The sequence below is a fragment of the Chiloscyllium plagiosum genome, unplaced genomic scaffold (genome assembly GCF_037043375.1).
Source record: "Chiloscyllium plagiosum isolate Xiang-an unplaced genomic scaffold, Cpla_swu_hap1 HiC_scaffold_7, whole genome shotgun sequence".
Lineage (NCBI taxonomy): Eukaryota > Metazoa > Chordata > Chondrichthyes > Orectolobiformes > Hemiscylliidae > Chiloscyllium > Chiloscyllium plagiosum.
Genome location: NW_028270145.1, coordinates 84,068,602 through 84,087,387, shown reverse-complemented (window position 1 = coordinate 84,087,387; position 18,786 = coordinate 84,068,602). Strand labels below are relative to the sequence as shown.

General features: G+C 39.6%; 1 protein-coding gene across 1 annotated transcript in view; it reads left to right on the top strand.

The window, feature by feature from the left end:
* Window positions 1-18,786, top strand: part of LOC122551725 (low-density lipoprotein receptor-related protein 1-like) — a 1,910,187-nt gene that overhangs the window by 1,528,780 nt on the left and 362,621 nt on the right. The window contains exon 42 of the mRNA XM_043694091.2: window positions 8,030-8,219. Within this exon, the coding sequence (XP_043550026.2) occupies window positions 8,030-8,219 (190 nt within the window). The remainder of the gene's footprint in view (window positions 1-8,029; window positions 8,220-18,786) is intronic.

Below are 18,786 nucleotides of genomic sequence, written 5' to 3'. Positions count from 1 at the left end.
ACTTACAAATTTGACTTGACAACATATCACTATTGCTTCAGTGTCACTGGGTCAAATCACTGGAATTCCCTCCCACTATCATTGTTGTTGGAGCGAGACCAAATGGACTTCTGTGCATCAAGGAGGCAGTTCACCATCACTTTCTCAAGAGTAAATAGGAATAAGCAATTAAGTCTGACCCAGTTAGTGAAACCCACATCTCTGAATTACAAAAAAAGAATTTGAGATGTGAAAATTGACCTTATTTTGATTGCTTTTTGTCTGTGTGTGTTCAAGTGATAAAGGATGACGAGGTGCTTGAAGATGGGAGTTCTTGCAATTTTGCATTTAACCACATCACTTCAGAGACTATTCAGTGTTAGTTTGTGTCAACAGTCTATCAACTCCTCTTAAAATGTACATTAGATGGAAGTTCAGTAAATGAATGAAAACTTCTTGGGTTCTTTCTTTAAAATGTGTAATATAAACACATTTGAAAAAATGTTTTGCGATGCTTCTAAAAAAATTTTTTATTTTGAATTGGATTTAGTTATTTTCCCTATTTTCAACATGTTAAAATCACCTTTCTTTGTAATCATTGAATGTGAGCATCCCCTGTACTAGTTTCAAGGTGACTTATTCAGAGCTACCTTTTTATTCCCTCAAGCGATACAACAAAAAGGCATCAGCCTTGTTACAGTGCACAATATGCAAGGTTGTGATAATGGTCCCCTAACTTCACTATAAAAAACAATCATGGATGACAGCACTCCATCCCTGGTGATATGTGATTTGGTCCGTTTACATCCTATGGATGTCTGTCTTCTCCATCTGTCTGTTTTTGTTAACTTTTAACAAGTTGGCTGGAGTGTTGCAATATTTTGCCAGTGTGTGCAAAATTTGACAAACAACAAAGTATGTGCGAACTTTCGCAAAGCTGTGCTGTGATAAGTCACCTGTGAATTGTAAACATCTAAATGTGATTATCGAAGTCCCACATGTACACTGACTGAATGTTCATAAGGCAGTATTTACCCATTTCAGCTAGTGCTTTCAGCCAAAATGAAATGGCTTCAGACCATAGCTTCTGTCACTTCCAAAGAAAAATTGGTAATAACTTAACAGCAACAGAAAAAGAACACAGACACTTGAAGATTTTGCATAGCAGGCATCTAATAGTCAATGTTTCTCTCGTAAAGCTCCCACCAGTCAGAAATGGCAGGTATGCAATTTTCTGTACGAAATACACTGAGAATGCACATGATATTCTTGGAGTCATATTCTATCATTATGTCGGTGACTGGGAGTGCTGTTGAAGTTACTGCTGCAGGAACATTATGAGGTTGATAGAACTGTAGATGGGTACAAACAAAATCAGGCCATTTGCTCCATCAACGTCTACTTTTCTCGAAGACTTTTCCGTCAAGACCTCATTTAAGTTAGATAAATACGAGGTGCTGCATTTTAGGAAAGCAAATCTTAACAGGACTTATACACTTAATGGTAAAGTCCTGGGGAGCTGAACAAAGAGACCTTAGAGTGCAGCTTCAAAGATCCTTGAAAGTAGAGTTGCAGGTAGATAGGATAGTGAAGAAGGTGTTTGGTATGCTTACCTTTATTGGTCAGAGCATTGAGTATAGGAGTTGGGAGGTCATGTTGCGACTGTACAGGATGTTGGTTAGGCCACTTTTGGAATATTGCAATTCTGGTCTCCTTCCTATCAGAAGGATATTGTGAAACTTAAATGGGTTCAAAAAAAGATTTACAAGGATGTTGCCAGGGTTGGAGGATTTGAGCTAGAAGGAGAGGCTGAATAGGCTGGGGCTGTTTTCCCTGGAGAGTCGAAGGCTGAGAGGTGACCTCATAGAGGTCTATAAAATCATGAGGGGCATGAATAGGGTAAATAGACAAAGTCTTTTCTTTGGAGTGGGGGAGTCCAGAACTAGAGGGCATAGGTTTAGGGTGAGAGGGGAAAGTTTTAAAAGAGACTTAACGGGTAACTTTTTCATGCAGAGGATGGTGCGTGTATGGAATGAGCTGCCCAAGGAAGTGGTGGAGGCTAATACAATTACAGCATTTAAATGGCATCTGGATGGGTATATGAATAGGAAGGGTTCAGAGGGATATGGGCCAAGTGCTGGCAAATGGGACTAGATTAGGTTGGGATATCTAGTTGGTATGGATGAGTTGGTCTGAAGAGTCTGTTTCCATGCTATACATCTCTGACTCTCCTCAATACCCCTGCTCCCCACACAAGTCACCTCACCCCCATCCCAACTTTAGCTATAATTTCATCTTCCCAGTTGGCAAACCCAGCACTTACCTCCTGCTGAATTCCACTGTCATAAACACTAATCTGGGGACTGCTTGTTATCGCAATCTGACCACTGCAGCTACAGATGCTGCTAAAATTACAGGGCTGCTGTAATATAATAAGATTCATGTAAATCATCATAAGGGAGTTGTTCATGTGACTCTGACATCAGTAAGAGAGAAGATAGCCATCTGGAATGAACATGGAAGAGAGAGAGAGATCTGAGACATTGTACTAGGGGGCTGCTTTTGATAAACTACTATGAACAGATCAAAATAAAGGGGTTTGACTGTAGTTATGGAACTAAAGAGCTTTACATAGAGATAAGGAGAATTATGGAAATATACAGTATAGTACACACACTCACAGCCAGAGATATTCAGACTGGTGTGTCATTGTGCAGGTAGCAGAACTGGTTTAAAGCATAAAATAAAGCACTGACTGCAAATCAGATTGCCTGACAGATCTCTGAGATGAGACCTTCTCCTGAATGGAGTACAAAACCTAAGAACTAGGATCAGGAATAGGCAATTCAGTCCATCAAGTCTGCTCTGCCATTCAATACATGCTATCTCCTCCTTAAATTTACACAGTGTCCCAGCTTCTACCACACTCAGGGATAACAACTTTTATAGATTACAACCCCTTGTGAAAAGTGATTTCTTCTCAGTTATGTTTTCAGCCTGTTACCTCTCATCCTAAAACTATGGTCTGTCTTTGTAGATTGCCCTTCAAGTGGAAACATTCAGTCCACATCTACTTTTTCAATCCCCTTTAGTATTTTATATATGTCAATTACATCTCCTCTCATTCTTCCAAACTTGAGAAAGCATATGTCTGGACATATCTTCATAAGATAAATCTCATATCTCTGGAATCAATCTAGTGAATCTTATTGAACTTCTTCCAAAATAACTACATCCCTCCTTAAGGAGGGATGTATGCAATACACCTGATGTGGTCTCATTAATACCTTGTACAGTTGCAGCAACACTTCCCTACTCTAATACTCTATTCCTTTTGCCAAAACCCCCAAAATCCCATTTGCTTTCCTTGTTACCTGCTGTGCCTGTGTACTAATTTTCTGTGATTCATACATGAGACCACCCAGATCCCTCTGCACAGAAGCAATCTGAAGTTTCTCTCCACTAAATTACCTTTTTATTTGTCTGTCAAAATGAATAGCCACATGCTGGTCCATGTTAAGGCTCAGTATCCAAATATTGGTCCATTTATCTAATTTGTTCATGTCCACTTTTAAGTTTTTTTTATTATCTTCATTGCAATTTACATTCTCACCTATTTTAGAGCTATCTGCAAATTTGGCTATAATATCTTCTATCCCTGCATCCAAGTCCTCAATTTAGATTGTTAGTAGTTGTGGCACGGCCAATCAGAAAAAGATGCGTTTGTCCTGACTGTCTAGTTTCTACTGGTTAGCCAAATCTCTCTCCAAGTTAATATATTACTGCTAATCACATATGATCTTATCTTGTGTGTTAATTTATTGTGTGGCACCTTATCGAATGCCTTCTGAAGTCCAGCAATACTATGTCTACACATTATCCACTTTGTAAATTACATCTTCAAAGAACTCTAGCAAATTAGTTAAACAGAATCTGCCCTTCATCAAACCATACAATTCTCATGGATTACATTTTAACTTCCCAAATGCCTTGTTAGTAATTTTTTTTTAAAATTGGTCATGGGATATGGGTATCGCTGGCTATCCAGCATTATTACCCATCCCTAGCTGCCGTTGAACTAGTTGGCTTGCTAGGCCATTTCAGAAGGCAGTTGAAAACGTCCTGAATAATGGACCCTATCGATTTCTCAATGACAGAAGTCCATTTTCCAGCCTCTCTCTTCAATGTATTCAATGATTGTAGGGATATTGTAATCGACAGGGAAGACCAGCCTGCTATCTGAAAAGTTCTGCCCATAGGTTATGCTCAGCAAAGCTTTGTAGCAAAATATATCTCATTACACTTGCCTTTCGATATTGAACAGAGAGGAAAGCATGACTTCTAAAAATTCATTACGTATTTTGACTGGCTGAGGAACTGATTTCTGTGATTAGTTCAGCAGTGATCTGAAAAATGCTATTACCAGAAACTATGCAATATGTTAACTGCACTGACACCATTAATGTGCAACTAATGTCAACAACTGACACTTTAACTCTTGTGGTATCTGTGTATGCCCATAATGTAAGGATCACATCTTGTTTTAATCTTCTTGTGGTTTTATAAACAGGAGGTAGAAATGAGAAAGAACTGTTTTATAATTAGTGTTTGAACAAGTGGTTACAGTTTTTAAACCAAGTAATATGTTATCTATCATTGCAATGATTGCAAATGACTGTTTTAATAAGCAATAATTGAATATTATATTGTAGACAATCTGGAACAAAGACTGTGCATTGTTGCAACTCTTGTCAACAAGAAGTTGGTTAATCTGTGGACAAGTAACAGATATCAATAACAGATACCTTTTGCTTCCCAAGAACTCTACCATGGGTTCTTAGGTAGATGAGCATCTTGGATGTGGAAACTTGTTACAGAACCAGAGAGTGAGTGTGAGAAAGAGAGAGGCAGAGAGAGAAAGAGAGATGGGAAAATAAATATGCAGACTTTCTCTCACCCCAGAAGGTGCCTCTTCTCTGCATTCAAAAACTCAGTTTATACCTGAAGAAAATCATCTGCCTTTTCTGCAGCAGTTCTACAAGTTGTGACTTTAGAATTGAATTAGTGATATTTCTCAGGTGAATCATCATTCTGTATCACTCACAAACCAAATGAAGCATCCAGAGAGAGAAAATAATTTGAACAACTTAGAGTCTGACCAGCTGAAGAAAACCAAGAAGCAAAGTCTGCTGAACTGACCTAGTATTTCTACATCTGCCAATAATCTATTTTCCCCTCTTGTTTGCCACTGTGCATGCATGCTTGTAAGGGGAAGTTCATAAAGTTGAGAAGGGGACTTTAAGCTAGTAGTGTTATATGCCAATATTTATCTGTAGCTATAGTTTAATTACTTGTAATAAATAAGAATTACTGTTCAGTATAGAAACCTGGTCCATGTCTTCTACCAACCCTGGACTGAAAGTCAGCTAAATTGGGATATTGAATTAATGAGTTTTGAGAACTCCAATGAACACAGTCCGCCAATTTCTCAGCAACAAACCCAAACAAGCAGACAAAACACATCCAGAAACCCTCACCACTCTCCCTTACATCAAAGACATCTCAGAAATGACTGCCAGACTACTCTTGGCATCATGGTAGCCCACAAACCCACCAACACACTAAAACAGCAGCTAATGAACTTGGAAGACCCTACACAGACAATGAGCAAAAATAACGTCATTTACAAAATACCGTGCAAGGACTGTAACAAACACTACATTGGTCAAACACGCAGAAAACTAGCCACCAGAATACATGAACACCAACTAGTCACAAAAAGATATGACCCTCTCTCACTAGTATCCTCACATACGGATGAGGAAGGGCACCACTTTGACTGGGACTACACATCCATCCTAGGACAAGCCAAACAAAGACACGCACGAGAATTCCTAGAAGCATGGCACTCCAACCAGAACTCTATCAACAAACACATCGAGTTAGACCCCATCTACCACCCCCTGAGAAAAGGAACAGGAAGTGACTTCACTACAGGAAATAACATCACCACAGGAAATGACATTACCAACCCAAAGAAACCCAAACATATAAATAGAAAGCAGGAATTTTCAGTATTGCTTCGCATGAGACCCACTGAAGATGTTACCTAGTAAGGAAACAAAACGTCTGGAAATTAACCTTTCAGCTCAGCGAGCAAACCTACATCTGGGATATTGAGTGTATTTTTAAAAAATCTGTAACATTTGGTGTGATTCTGGGAATAGCAGGTGTGCGTTCTGATGTGTTACTACAATGAATTGTAACAGACATAAGAGGCTCATTTTCAATCCCTCTGTCTAACAAGAACAGTACATGTTAACAGGTTAACATTGAGGCAATGTGATATGCACCATGTGTGTGTTGGTTTTTAACTGGCACAATTCTGCAGGTGAAGAGCTAACTAAAATGTAAAACACAGGTTCTGACTGGATCATTCAAAGCTCAAGGCTATTCTCATATATTTTCCATTAGTTTGACTCTGGAGATGGCTTGACAAGGCTCGAGGAAGATCACTTGGGGCTATTTTCAGCCAAAATTAAGGTCAAGCTACAATTTTGAACCAATCCCGGAGATATTTAATGACTCTTCATATGACAACAGAAAACCATCTTATCATTCAGTGCAATACAGAGGATGTCAAATTCCATATAGCATTTAAAGACATTGTCGATTTCACTGATTCCATTAACTTAGATTGCAAAATTGTGATGTAAGTGCTTTTAGACATGATATTAAATTTTGCCCTTGTTGAGAAATTTAGCAATCCTGCTATATGTAAGACCCATTTCTCAAGCAGATTCTGCAATGATTATAACATGTTGCCGTCATTTTTTTCATTCTTTATATTTTCTCAACTACTTTAACATGAAAGTTTTGTGATGTGATCACTTATTAGTATTATGGTCGTGTTCATTGAACAGTTACTATTTCCCTTTCTTGTACCCTGTGGCTTTCATAAGGTGCTGACTGTTGATATCCTATGAGAGTACATAAGAATAAGGTAGATTTTAATCCTTTTAACAGCAGGGTTAATGCAGGTGAGAGGTAAAAGTCATGCCAAGTGCTTTCTTTCCTGCAACATTCACACCTGTATCATTTTAACTGATCTATTCCTGGCTTCACATTTGTCAACCAACATTGACAAGTTAAGTTCAAACTTAAAATCAAGTTCCAAAGATTTCAAACCCACTCTCATTGCATTTTAACTCCAGTTTATGGATGTCCTAACTCATGCTAATACTCGTGTGATTAGTGTCGCAGAGTTCTTGAAGTAGGATTTCCCATTTCTGGTTTCCAAAATATGGGTGTCACTGGGAAAGGTATGATTTATTAATATCCCAAATTATCAATTCTCAACTATAATAGGTGGCCATCAAATGCAGCTCCCTGGACTATAGGATTTGTACTGTCTAGTTTATGAGGAGAGCTACCAAATTACTTCTTTCTTCCATATATAAATGCCTACAACTCTTACTTATTCTTAAAATTTTGTACGGTAGCCATTTTCTGCCCCTCAAACTACATCAGTGAAAGAGGGTTGCAAGCAGAGAACCACTCCCAGCACACAGTATCTACAGGCCAAGTTATCTTATCTTTTGGTCTGAGGTAAGAAAGTGCTAATCACAAAGGCATTGAAGGACCAGTAATTGTAAAGAATGTCAGGATGAAAATTTTAGAGGTTGGTTACAGGTGAGCTTGTTGGGCCTCAAGCAAAGTCCCTTCTTGTGTCCTGCAAGCAAGGAAATACCAAACAGTTTTATTCAAACATTGAGTATTTCTTTAAATGGAAAATGGTACTCCATTGCTACTGAATAAGAACATATAAGCCTTCCATAAGGTGTTCAGTGTTTGTCAGTTAAGATCATTATATGTCACAAAATTTGATGGCTTTTTCTTGACTTTCTGAGTTAATACTATGGATGTTCAGATCTGCACAAGTCTGTATCCCATCATGCAAAACTTGCACAACTTCACGCTTCCTTCCTATTAGTTTTCATGTGCAGGAACATGTAAACTGTGATTGACATGTTGATTTTAAATTCAACAGATGTAGGCTCAGTTGAGGGTTTGGCATATCACAAAGCCTGGGATACACTTTACTGGACAAGTTCTACAACCTCAACTATTACAAGACACACTATTGACCAAAGCAGGTTTGGAGCTTTCAACCAAGATATCATTGTTGCAATGTCTCCTAACGACCATCCTCATGTACTTGCATTGGATGAGTGCCACAAGTAAGAAGCTTTTTTGCCATTTTTTTAGAGTTCATTAGATCCATAATATGTAATTGCCATTTTGATACAATACTATTTTCTCATTGTCTAGTACTTGCGTAAAGAGTGGACAATTTTTAAAAAATATATTTTATCATTGTTGCTTTGTGTATTTTCACTTCATGCTATGTAGAAATTAAAATTTTTACTATATAGTTAAATTTGTGTATCATTCATAGAATCATAGAATCCCTACCACTGCAGAAGCAAGCCATTCAGACCATCGAGTCTATCCCAAACTTCCAAGGAACATCCCACCCAACCCCATCCTCTCACCCTATTCCCGTAACCTTGCATTTCCCTATGTTCATTCAGCTAGCCTGCACATCCATTTTCTCAATGGGCAACTTAGCATGGCCAAATCCATTTAACCTGCACATATTGGACTGTGGGAGGAAACCGGAGCACCGGGAGGAACTGCATGCAGATACAAAGAAAATGCATACAAACTTCACACTAACAGTCGCCCGAGGGTGAATTCACACCCGGGTCCCTAGTGCTGAGAGAACAGTGTTAACTACTGAGCCACTGTGCCAACCCTATTCTTCAACAAGAAAGCAAGAATTTGATCTACCCTCAATTCTTTTGAATGATATTCTTGAACTTGAAACTGGATGTACACAAAAATTGAACTCTGTCTGTGACAAAGCAGTTAGTATCCATTTCATGGTTCCTACAAATTAATTGGCTAAAATTCAGAGCTGAGGAATGGTACATGTATTTCACCCCTCTTTAATTGCAAATTGAAACTTTAACAAATTACATTCTCACATAGCTCATAACAACTTTTATTTCAGCTTGATGGCATAGTACATTTCACAAATTGGGGTGTCCCCAGTTGGTAAGATCACAGAGTTGGTTTCTTCGTGCTATTAAATCTTTAGTTTCAATCTTGAAAAAAAAAGTAAGCTAAAATTCACCCGTAATGAGTTCAATTGAAAATAATTAAAGTTTGGTAAGTTCTTCCAAAATCAAGCAAAGGCAGTCTTCTCGACACTGTCAAGGAAAAAGTGGTTATGCCCCCTAGGATATATTGTCCACTTTTTAGACTTGGATACAGAGGTTTCTTTCAACACATAAGAAACAAACGAGAGGCAAAGGTAGACATTGGGCCGCTCCAAATTGATGCTGGAAGGCTAGTGATGGGAGATGAGGAAATAGCTGAAGAACTTAATAAGTACTTTGCATCAGTCTTCACAGTGGAAGACATAAGTAATAACCCAACAATTAAGGAGAGTCAGGGGGCATAGTTGATTATGGTAGCCATTACAAAAGAGAAAGTGCTAGAAAAGCTGGAAGGTCTAAAAATTGATAAATCTCCTAGCCCCGATGGGCTACATCCTAGAGTTCTGAGGGAGGTGGCTGAGGAAATAGCGGAGGCATTGGTTATGATCTTTCAAAAGTTACTGGAGGCAGGGAAAGTCCCAGATGATTGGAAAATCACTGTTGAAACCCCCTTGTTCAAGAAAGGATCAAGATAAAAGATGGAAAATTATAGGCTGATTATAACCTCAGTTGTTGGTAAAATTCTAGAATCCATCATTAAGGATGAGATTTTTAAATTCTTGGAAGTGCAGGGTTGGATTAGAACAAGTCAGCATAGATTTAGTAAGGGGAGGTCATGAATTCTTTGAAGAGGTAACAAATAGGTTAGACAAGGAAAACCCAGTAGATATTACCTATTTAGTCTTCCAAAAGGCCTTTGATAAGGTGCCTCATGCGAGGCTGCTAGATAAGGTGAGGGCCTATAGTGTTTGAAGTGAGCTAATGGCATGGATTAAGGATTGGCTGTCTGACAGAATGCAGAGAGTTGGGATAAAAGATTCTTTATCAGAATGGCAGCCGGTGACAAGTGGTGTTGAGCTGGAACTGACAACCGGAAGCGGCAGATTCAAACCATTACAAATGCCGGAGGAAAGATCACAGAAGTACTTCACAGGAGGCTCTCAAGCACTGAGGATGTCACCTAGATAGGGGACGAATCGTCTGCAACACAAATCCCCAGCTCGGCGAACAGAACCACAATAACGAGCACCTGAGCTACAAATCTTCTCACAAAGATGACAAGTGGTGTCCCGCAGGGTTTAGTTTGGGGCAGCAGGATGAAGGGATTGGGGCATTCTGGTGAAGTTCGCTGATGATACGAAGTTAGGTGGATTGGCAGGTAGTACTGAGGAGGTGGGGAGGCTGCAGAAGGATTTAGACAGTTTAGGAGCGTGGTCCAGGAAATGGCTGATAAAATTCAACGAAGGCAAATGCGAGGTCTTGTACTTTGAAAAAAAGAATACAGACATGGACTATTTTCTAAAAGGTGAGAAAATTCATAAAGCCAAAGTACAAAGGGATCTGGGAGTGCTAGTCCAAGATTCTCTAAAGGTTAACTTGCAGGTTGAGTCTATGATTAAGGATGTGAATGTAATGATGTCATTTATCTCAAGAGGGTTGGAATATAAAAGCAGCAATGTGCTTCTGAGATTTTATAAAGCCCTCGTTAGGCCCCATTTAGAATACTGTGTCCAGTTTTGGTCCCCACACTTCAGGAAGGACATACTGACACTGGAGGGTGTCCAGCGGAGATTCAGACAGATGATCCCTGGAATGGTTGGCCTAACATACAACGAACGGCTCAGGATCTAGGGATCATATTCATTCAAGTTTAGAAAGTTGAGGGGAGATCTAGTAGAAGCTTACAAGATAATGCATGGCTGAGAAAAGGTGGATGCTGGGAAGGTGTTTCCATTAGGCGGGGAGACTAGGATCCATGACCACAGCCTTAGAATTAGAGGTGGTCAATTTAGAATGGAAATGAGGAGACATTTCTTCAGCCAGAGAGTGGTGGGCCTGTGGAATTCATCGCCATGGAATGCAGTGGAGGTTGGGACGTTAAATGTCTTCAAGGCAGAGATTGATAAATTCTTGATCTTGCAAGGAATTTATGACTACGGGGAGAGTGCAGGTAAGTGGAGTTGAAATGCCCATCAGCCATGATTAAATGGCGGAGTGGACTCGATGGGCCAAATGGCCTTACTGCCACTCCTCTGTCTTATAGTCTTACATCTTATAGTCTTATAATTTACGATCCAGGGACAAGGAGATAGAATAAAATGCATGCCTGACCGGAAACCACATTCATTTAGAGAACATATATATAGTGGTAGCATTCTGCAAAGTCCCAAAGTTAAGATTTTGCTGTTTAGGTGTAATTTGTTTCTCCTTTCTTGTATGATTTTCAGAATATTACATATATTAAACTTAACTTTCAGATATAATGCTAAAAACATATTGTTTCAGCCATGAAGCAACCCAGTTTAAAAAAGACTGGTTGAAACTTTATTGCTGGAACAGCACAGCAGGTCAGGCAGCATCCAGGGAACAGGAGATTCGACGTTTCAGGCACAGGCCCTTCTTCAGGAATGAGGGATTCGACGTTTCGGGCACAGGCCCTTCTTCAGGAATGAGATTCGACGTTTCGGGCACAGGCCCTTCTTCAGGAATGAGAGATTCGACGTTTCGGGCACAGGCCCTTCTTCAGGAATGAGATTCGACGTTTCGGGCACAGGCCCTTCACTTTCTCCTTAAAAAAGACTGGGCACATCAACCCATTTTAGAAACTGTATTTGTGTGAAAATTATCTGTGCTTTCATTTTGTTTTAGTCAGTAGCGTTGAAGTAAAGATCTCAGTTAAAGTATGTTGTTTGAAGTTCATGTTTCAATGGGTAGCGGTTTTTGAATGAGAGACTATTTTCCATTTGTTGCTTACAAATTAATATTTCCTTGTTATCTGCTCTGTTGCTCAAATGCAACTCTTATTAATAGATTCACTTATGTATTTCTGGTTCACATTTAAATATGGTTAACATTTGTAAAATGGGTGCAAAAATATTTTTGAGAGGAGGCTGTGTTTCAGTTGGCTACATTTTTGTCTTTGAATCAGAAAATTATGGTTCAAGACCTGTTCTGAGATGGAGGTTGACCTCCTAAGCAACATTAATAAATTGCTGTGCTGCTGGAAATGCTGTTTTCACGAGATGTTAAACCAAAACTGCACCTGCTCTCTTAAGTAAATTCAAAAGATCTTTAACCCTTCTTTGAAGAAAAGGACAGTTATCCAAAATGTATTCCTCAGACACCAAAACATAAAACTGATTATCCGATTATTATCATGGTTCACTACCTTGGAGTTTTCTGTGTACAAATTAGCTGCTTATTTCCTGTATTACAACAGTAACAATGCCCAGTAAAATCATTCATTGGCTGTAAAGTGTTTTGCAACTTTCTAATATTGTTAAAGCTGGAACATAAAGACTAGTCTTAATTCTTATTGCTCACTTTGCATTTAATGTATTGATTTAAACAAAAATCCAATTGTGGCTTTCACAAATAATTTATATTGTGATCGTACTCATGATAAGTTGAGCTGTAGAATTATTATGGCACATCAGAATTCCCACTTCCATTACAGTTCTCTGTAAAGTGAACCAATCAATCCCAGATAGAATTATATTATTTCTAATTGTCTCCACACCTCTGCAGAAGTTATATTCCTTGGGTTTATATTTATGGAATATGAATGCTATGCAGAACTACTTTTTAATTAGGAATTAGCTGCATTCTGTGGGAATGATGCATTGAAAATTCAAACATTGTTTGCAGCCCAATTTGCATTCAATAAGCTCAGAGTTGAATTGTTTCCTCTCTGATGTCTGTGTCTTGAATTAATTGCTCTGGCATTGAGTCTACGGTGTAAATCTGTGTTGGAAATTTATGATAATTTACAGTATCACTCATAAAGCTAAATTAAAAACTGTAGGAAATGGGCATATGCAATGTTTACTGACCTGCTTCAGTTCAGCTCACTGTTGTAGCTCTTTCATGTTGTAATAGATTCTACTTCATGTTGATAAAACATATGTAATGTGCTTCATCTTCTATTTGTCATCCTTCCTTGAAAAGAACATGTTTTATAATCCAAAGCACAAGCATTCAAAATGTTTGTATGTCAGCATAAAGATAGCCCCTAGTTCTAAAGCAGCGCTATACATTGATCCAAAAAATCATATTGCAATTTTTCTTGGATATGGGAAAAAGAGGTCAGTTTTCTAAATGAAGTAATATTTTTGTATATTTTGCTATCATCCTATTGATGCCTCCTCCCTGGATTGAATCAAATTCGATCTAATGGTCTAGATTAAATAAATAATCAATGCGGTGAGGCATGACTTAGGATGCGTGGCTTGGAAAAGTAGGCTTCAAGGCAAGCGCGTAATTGATAAGTGGAGCTTGTTCAAGGAGCAACTATTGAGTGTCCTTGATAAGTATGTACCTGTCAGGCAGGGAGGAAAGGGTCGTGTGAGGGAGCCGTGGTTTAATAAGGAATTGGAATCCCTTGTTAAATGGAAGAGGGCGGCCTATGTAAAGATGAGGCGTGAAGGTTCAATTGGGGCGATTGAGAGTTATAAGGTAGCCAGGAAGGACCTGAAGAGAGAGCTAAGAGCAGCAAGGAGGGGACATGAAAGGTCCTTAGTTGGTAGGATTAGGGAAAACCCTAAGGCTTTCTATAGGTATGTCAGGAATAAAAGAATGACTAGGGTAGGAATAGGTCCAGTCAAGGATAGTAGTGGGAAGTTGCGTGTGGAGGCTGAAGAGATTGGGGAGACACTGAATGAATACTTTTCATCAGTATTCACTCAGGAACAGGACATTGCTGCCAATGTGAATACTGAGTCACAATTAAGTAAAATGAATGGCTTTGAGGTATGTAGGGAAGAGGTGTTGGAAATTCTGGAAAGGGTGAAAATAGATAAGTCCCCTAGGCCTGATGGCATTTATCCTAGGATTCTCTGGGAAGCAAGGGAGGAGATTGCAGAGCCATTGGCCTTGATTTTTATGTCCTCGTTGTCTACAGCAGTAGTGCCAGAAGACTGGAGGCTAGCAAATGTGGTTCCCTTGTTCAAAAAGGGGAGTAGGGATAACCCAAGTAACTATAGGCCGGTGAGTCTCACTTCTGTTGTGGGCAAAGTCTTAGAGAGAATTGTAAGAGATAGGATTTATGAACATCTGGATAGGAATAATGTGATCAAGGATAGTCAGCATGGTTTTGTGAAGGGCAGGTCGTGTCTCACAAACCTTATTGAATTCTTTGAGAAGGTGACTAAGGAGGTGGACGGGGGTAAAGCGGTAGATGTGGTGTATATGGATTTTAGTAAGGCGTTTGATAAGGTTCCCCATGGTAGGCTACTTCAAAGAATACGGAGGTATGGCATTGAGGGTGAGTTGGAGGTTTGGATTAGAAATTGGCTGGCTGGAAGAAGACAGAGGGTAGTAGTTGATGGTAAAGGTTCATCTTGGAGTGCCGTTACTAGCGGTGTTCTGCAAGGATCTGTTTTGGGACCATTGCTGTTTGTCATTTTTATAAATGACTTGGAGGAGGGGCTAGAAGGTTGGGTGAGCAAGTTAGCGGATGATACGAAAGTTGGAGGAGTTGCTGACAGTGAGGAAGGATGTGGCAGGTTACAGCGGGATATAGATAAGCTGCAGAACTGGGCAGAAAGGTGGCAAATGGAGTTCAATGTAGCTAAGTGTGAGGTGATTCACTTTAGTAAGAGTAACAAAAAGACGGGGTACTGGCATAATGGTCGGATACTTGGTAGTGTGGATGAGCAGAGGGATCTTGGTGTCCATGTACACAGATCTTTGAAAGTTGCCACCCAGGTAAATAGTGCGGTGAAGAAGGCGTATGGCGTACAGGCTTTTATTGGTAGAGGAATTGAGTTCCAGAGTCCTGAGATCATGTTGCAGTTGTATAAGACTCTGGTGTGGCCGCACCTGGAGTATTGTGTGCAGTTTTGGTCACCATACTATAGGAAGGATGTGGAGACACTGGAACAGGTGCAGAGGAGGTTTACCAGGATGTTGGAGGTTTACCTGGTATGGTAGGAAGATCGTATGAGGAAAGGCTGAGGCACTTGGGGTTGTTTTCATTGGAGAAAAGAAGGTTTAGGGGTGACTTGATAGAGGTGTACAAGATGATTAGGGGTTTAGATAGAGTTGACCATGAGAACCTTTTTCCACGTATGGAGTCAGCTATTACGAGGGGGCATAGCTTTAAATTAAGGGGTGGTAGGTATAGGACAGATGTTAGGGGTAGGTTCTTTACTCAGCGAGTCGTGAGTTCATGGAATGCCCTGCCAGTAGCAGTGGTGGACTCTCCCTCTTTATGGGCATTTAAGCAGGCATTGGATAGGCATATGGAGGATAGTGGGCTTGTGTAGGTTAGGTGGGCTTGGATCGGCGCAACATCAAGGGCCAAAGGGCCTGTACTGCGCTGTATTCTTCTATGTTCTATGTTCTAAAATACTGTACAGTTCCATGATTGGAGTTTTGAGTCATAGAGTCAAATGACACAGAAACAGTCCCTTTGGCCCACCATGTCTATACTGATCAACAAATGTCAAACTGCAATAATCCCATTTACCTACACTTGGCCCAGAGCCTGCTGTGTCCTGGCATTTTAAGTGCTCATCCAGATGCTTCTTAAATGTTGCAAGAGCACCTGCCTCCACCATCCTCTCAGGCAGAGTGTTCCATTTATCAATTATTTTCTGGGTGAAAAGGGTTTTTTTTTAACTCTAGTTATAGGAATCAAACAAGAATCAAATATCAGTGTTGGGACTTTTGCTAGTTGTTATGTATGTTAATGACTTAGATGTGGATCTCAAAGATATAATTCATAAGTCTGCAGATGACAAGAAAATAGTTGATAGTGAGGAGGATGGTGTCAGGCTACAATCTGCAACCTGATATCGATCAGCTCGTAAATTAGAGCAACAGCGGAATTTAATCCTGAGAAGTGTGAGATGATGCATTTTGGGAAGTCTTGTGATATACACGATGAAAGGTAGATCCCTGAAGAGTGCTGAGGAACAAAGGAATCTTGAACAAGGAACATTGACAGAACTTAAACTGCTTTTCTTCTTCAGTTAGTGCTTTGGTTTAACATATGTCCACCTGCACGTTTATTTGGAGTTTTTCTTCAATTGTGTGTCTGTTAGCCTCAGTCCCACTCCCAAATGAGGGCAAAGGTTCTGCCCAGTCTGAGAAGGAGGCTTAAATTCATAACCTTCTGACTCAAAGGTGAAAGAGCAATTTCTTCTTTTTCCCATTCTCCAGTTTACTATTATCTATGCAAATTGGAAAGATATAAAAGAGACCGAAGGGCTAAGTGTAGGTAAATGGGATTCTTGCAGTTTGATGTTTGTTGATCAACATAGACATGGTGGGCCAAAGGGACTGTTTCCATGTCATATGACTCTATGACTGAAAAATCCAAACCTTGAACTGTACTGTACTTTATTGATTATTTATTTAATATAGACCATTAGATCTAATTTGATTCAATTTGCTTTTTTTAAATGTAGATCTGTGCTGTGAGACATGATTTACAGCATTGTGACATTTCAATTAATCTGTCAACTAATCTGAAAAACATTTTCATTAAAATACATTGGTAAGAGTATTAAATACAGGAGTTGGGAGGTCATGTTGCTGCTATACAGGACATTGATTAGGCCACTTTTGTAAGATTACATGCAATTTTGGTCTCCTTCCTATAAGAAGAATGTCGTGGAACTTGGAAGGGTTCAGAAAAGATTTAAAAGCAAGTTGCCAGGGTTGAAGGATTTGAGCAATAGGGAGAGGGCTGGGGCTGTTTTCCCTGGAGCGTCGGAGGCTGTGAGGAGACCTTATAGAGGTTTATAAAATCATGAGGGGCATGGATAGGATAAATAGCAAAGTCTTTTTCCCGGGTTGGAGTCCAGAACTAGAGGGCATAGGTTTAGGGTGAGAGGGGAAAGATATAAAAGAGACCTACGGGGCAACGTTTTCATGCAGAGGGTGGTATGTGCATGGAATGAGCTGCCAAAGGATGTGGTGGAGGCTGGTACAATTGCAACATTTATAAGACATCTGGATTAGGAAGGGTTTGGAGGGATATGGGCTGGGTGCTGGCAGGTGGGGCTAGATTGGGTTGGGATATCTGGTTGGCATGGACGAGTTGGGCCAGTGGTTTTTTCCGTGCTGTACATCCCTATACTCTACGTTTTGTTGTGAAATCTGAATTTAATTGAAAATTGGTAAATTGGAATTATGTGTTATTTTGCATTGAAATGATGCACAATTGGCCCTTAAACATTTTTTAATGACTCAAATCAAATTACTGGATAACTTAATTACTTTCCAATGAAAATCTGAATAGAAACAGGGTAAACATATTACAGGGGAAAAATTTAACATAATTATATCACTTGAATAATGTTATTGTTTGTGCTATGTTATATAAAGTTCCTGATCTGTAATGAAACACTGAGTAATGGAGTTATATCTTGCAAGGGGAAAGCTTTCTAAGTCCACCATTTTGAAACTTTGCCAAGTGTAGTCTTATGAAGCCTGTATTAATTGGACAATTAAGTGCATGAATTGGTCATAGGATGAGTGGGCTGGCGATGAATTGGCCATGCTAATTTGCCCATCATGTTCAGGGATGTGTAGGTTAAGTCCACTAGTCAGAGGTAAATGCAGACTCATAAGGTAGGAGAATGGGTCTGGGGGAGGATACTCTTCGCAAGGTCAGTGTGGACTTATAGGGTCGAAGGACCTATTTCCACTGTAGGCATTCTGTAGATTCTACTCTGCCATTGACAAAATACATAATACTCCAACCTTGCTATCCCACATGATCTTATGCACTCCCTTCCCATTCACCATAACTTTCCTAAGTAAAGAAACATAAAATTCTAACCAGTGCAGCCCTATCTCAACACAAACATCCCTCAGACTAGACTGCTTAGTAAGGACATTGGATCTACTCATACATTCTGATCAGTCCAATGGAAGGGATGCCTAATAGTATCCGGAAAGGAATTTGGATGAGAGAAGGAAAATTCAATTAGCCATGATCCATGTTAAGAGAAATGACAGAGGTAGTAACAGAAAAAAAATTTGAGGCTCTAATTTAAAGAGCAGGATGTCAAACTATATGCAAATTGGCATGGGAGGAAATAAATCAGATTTAACATGTGGTTAAACATCAGTGTGGAAAAAATGGCTCCATTTCATGGAGAAAAAAACAATAGGAAATTGCAGATGCTGGAAATCTGAAACTAAAGACAGAAACTGCTGTAGAAACCCCATGGGTCTGGCAGCAGTCCATGGAGAGACGGCGGAGTTAAAATTCCAGGTCCAGTGAGTGAGTTCTGAAGAAGAGTCACTGGACCCAAAACATTAACTCTGTTCTCTCTCCACAGATTCTGCCAGATCTGTTGAATTGCTCAAGCAATTTCTGTTTTTTTTTTGCTTCATTACATGGGACGTTGAATCACTTGTAGCTAGGACAGGAAGGAGTTGTGTAGAGGGAACAATTTCAACAGACAGACCAATGGGTTCAGGTACATAGGTCTTTGAAAGTGATGTCATAGGTAGAAAGATTGGTGAAGAGGGCATTAAGCACATTTTCCTTCATTGAGTTGGGATA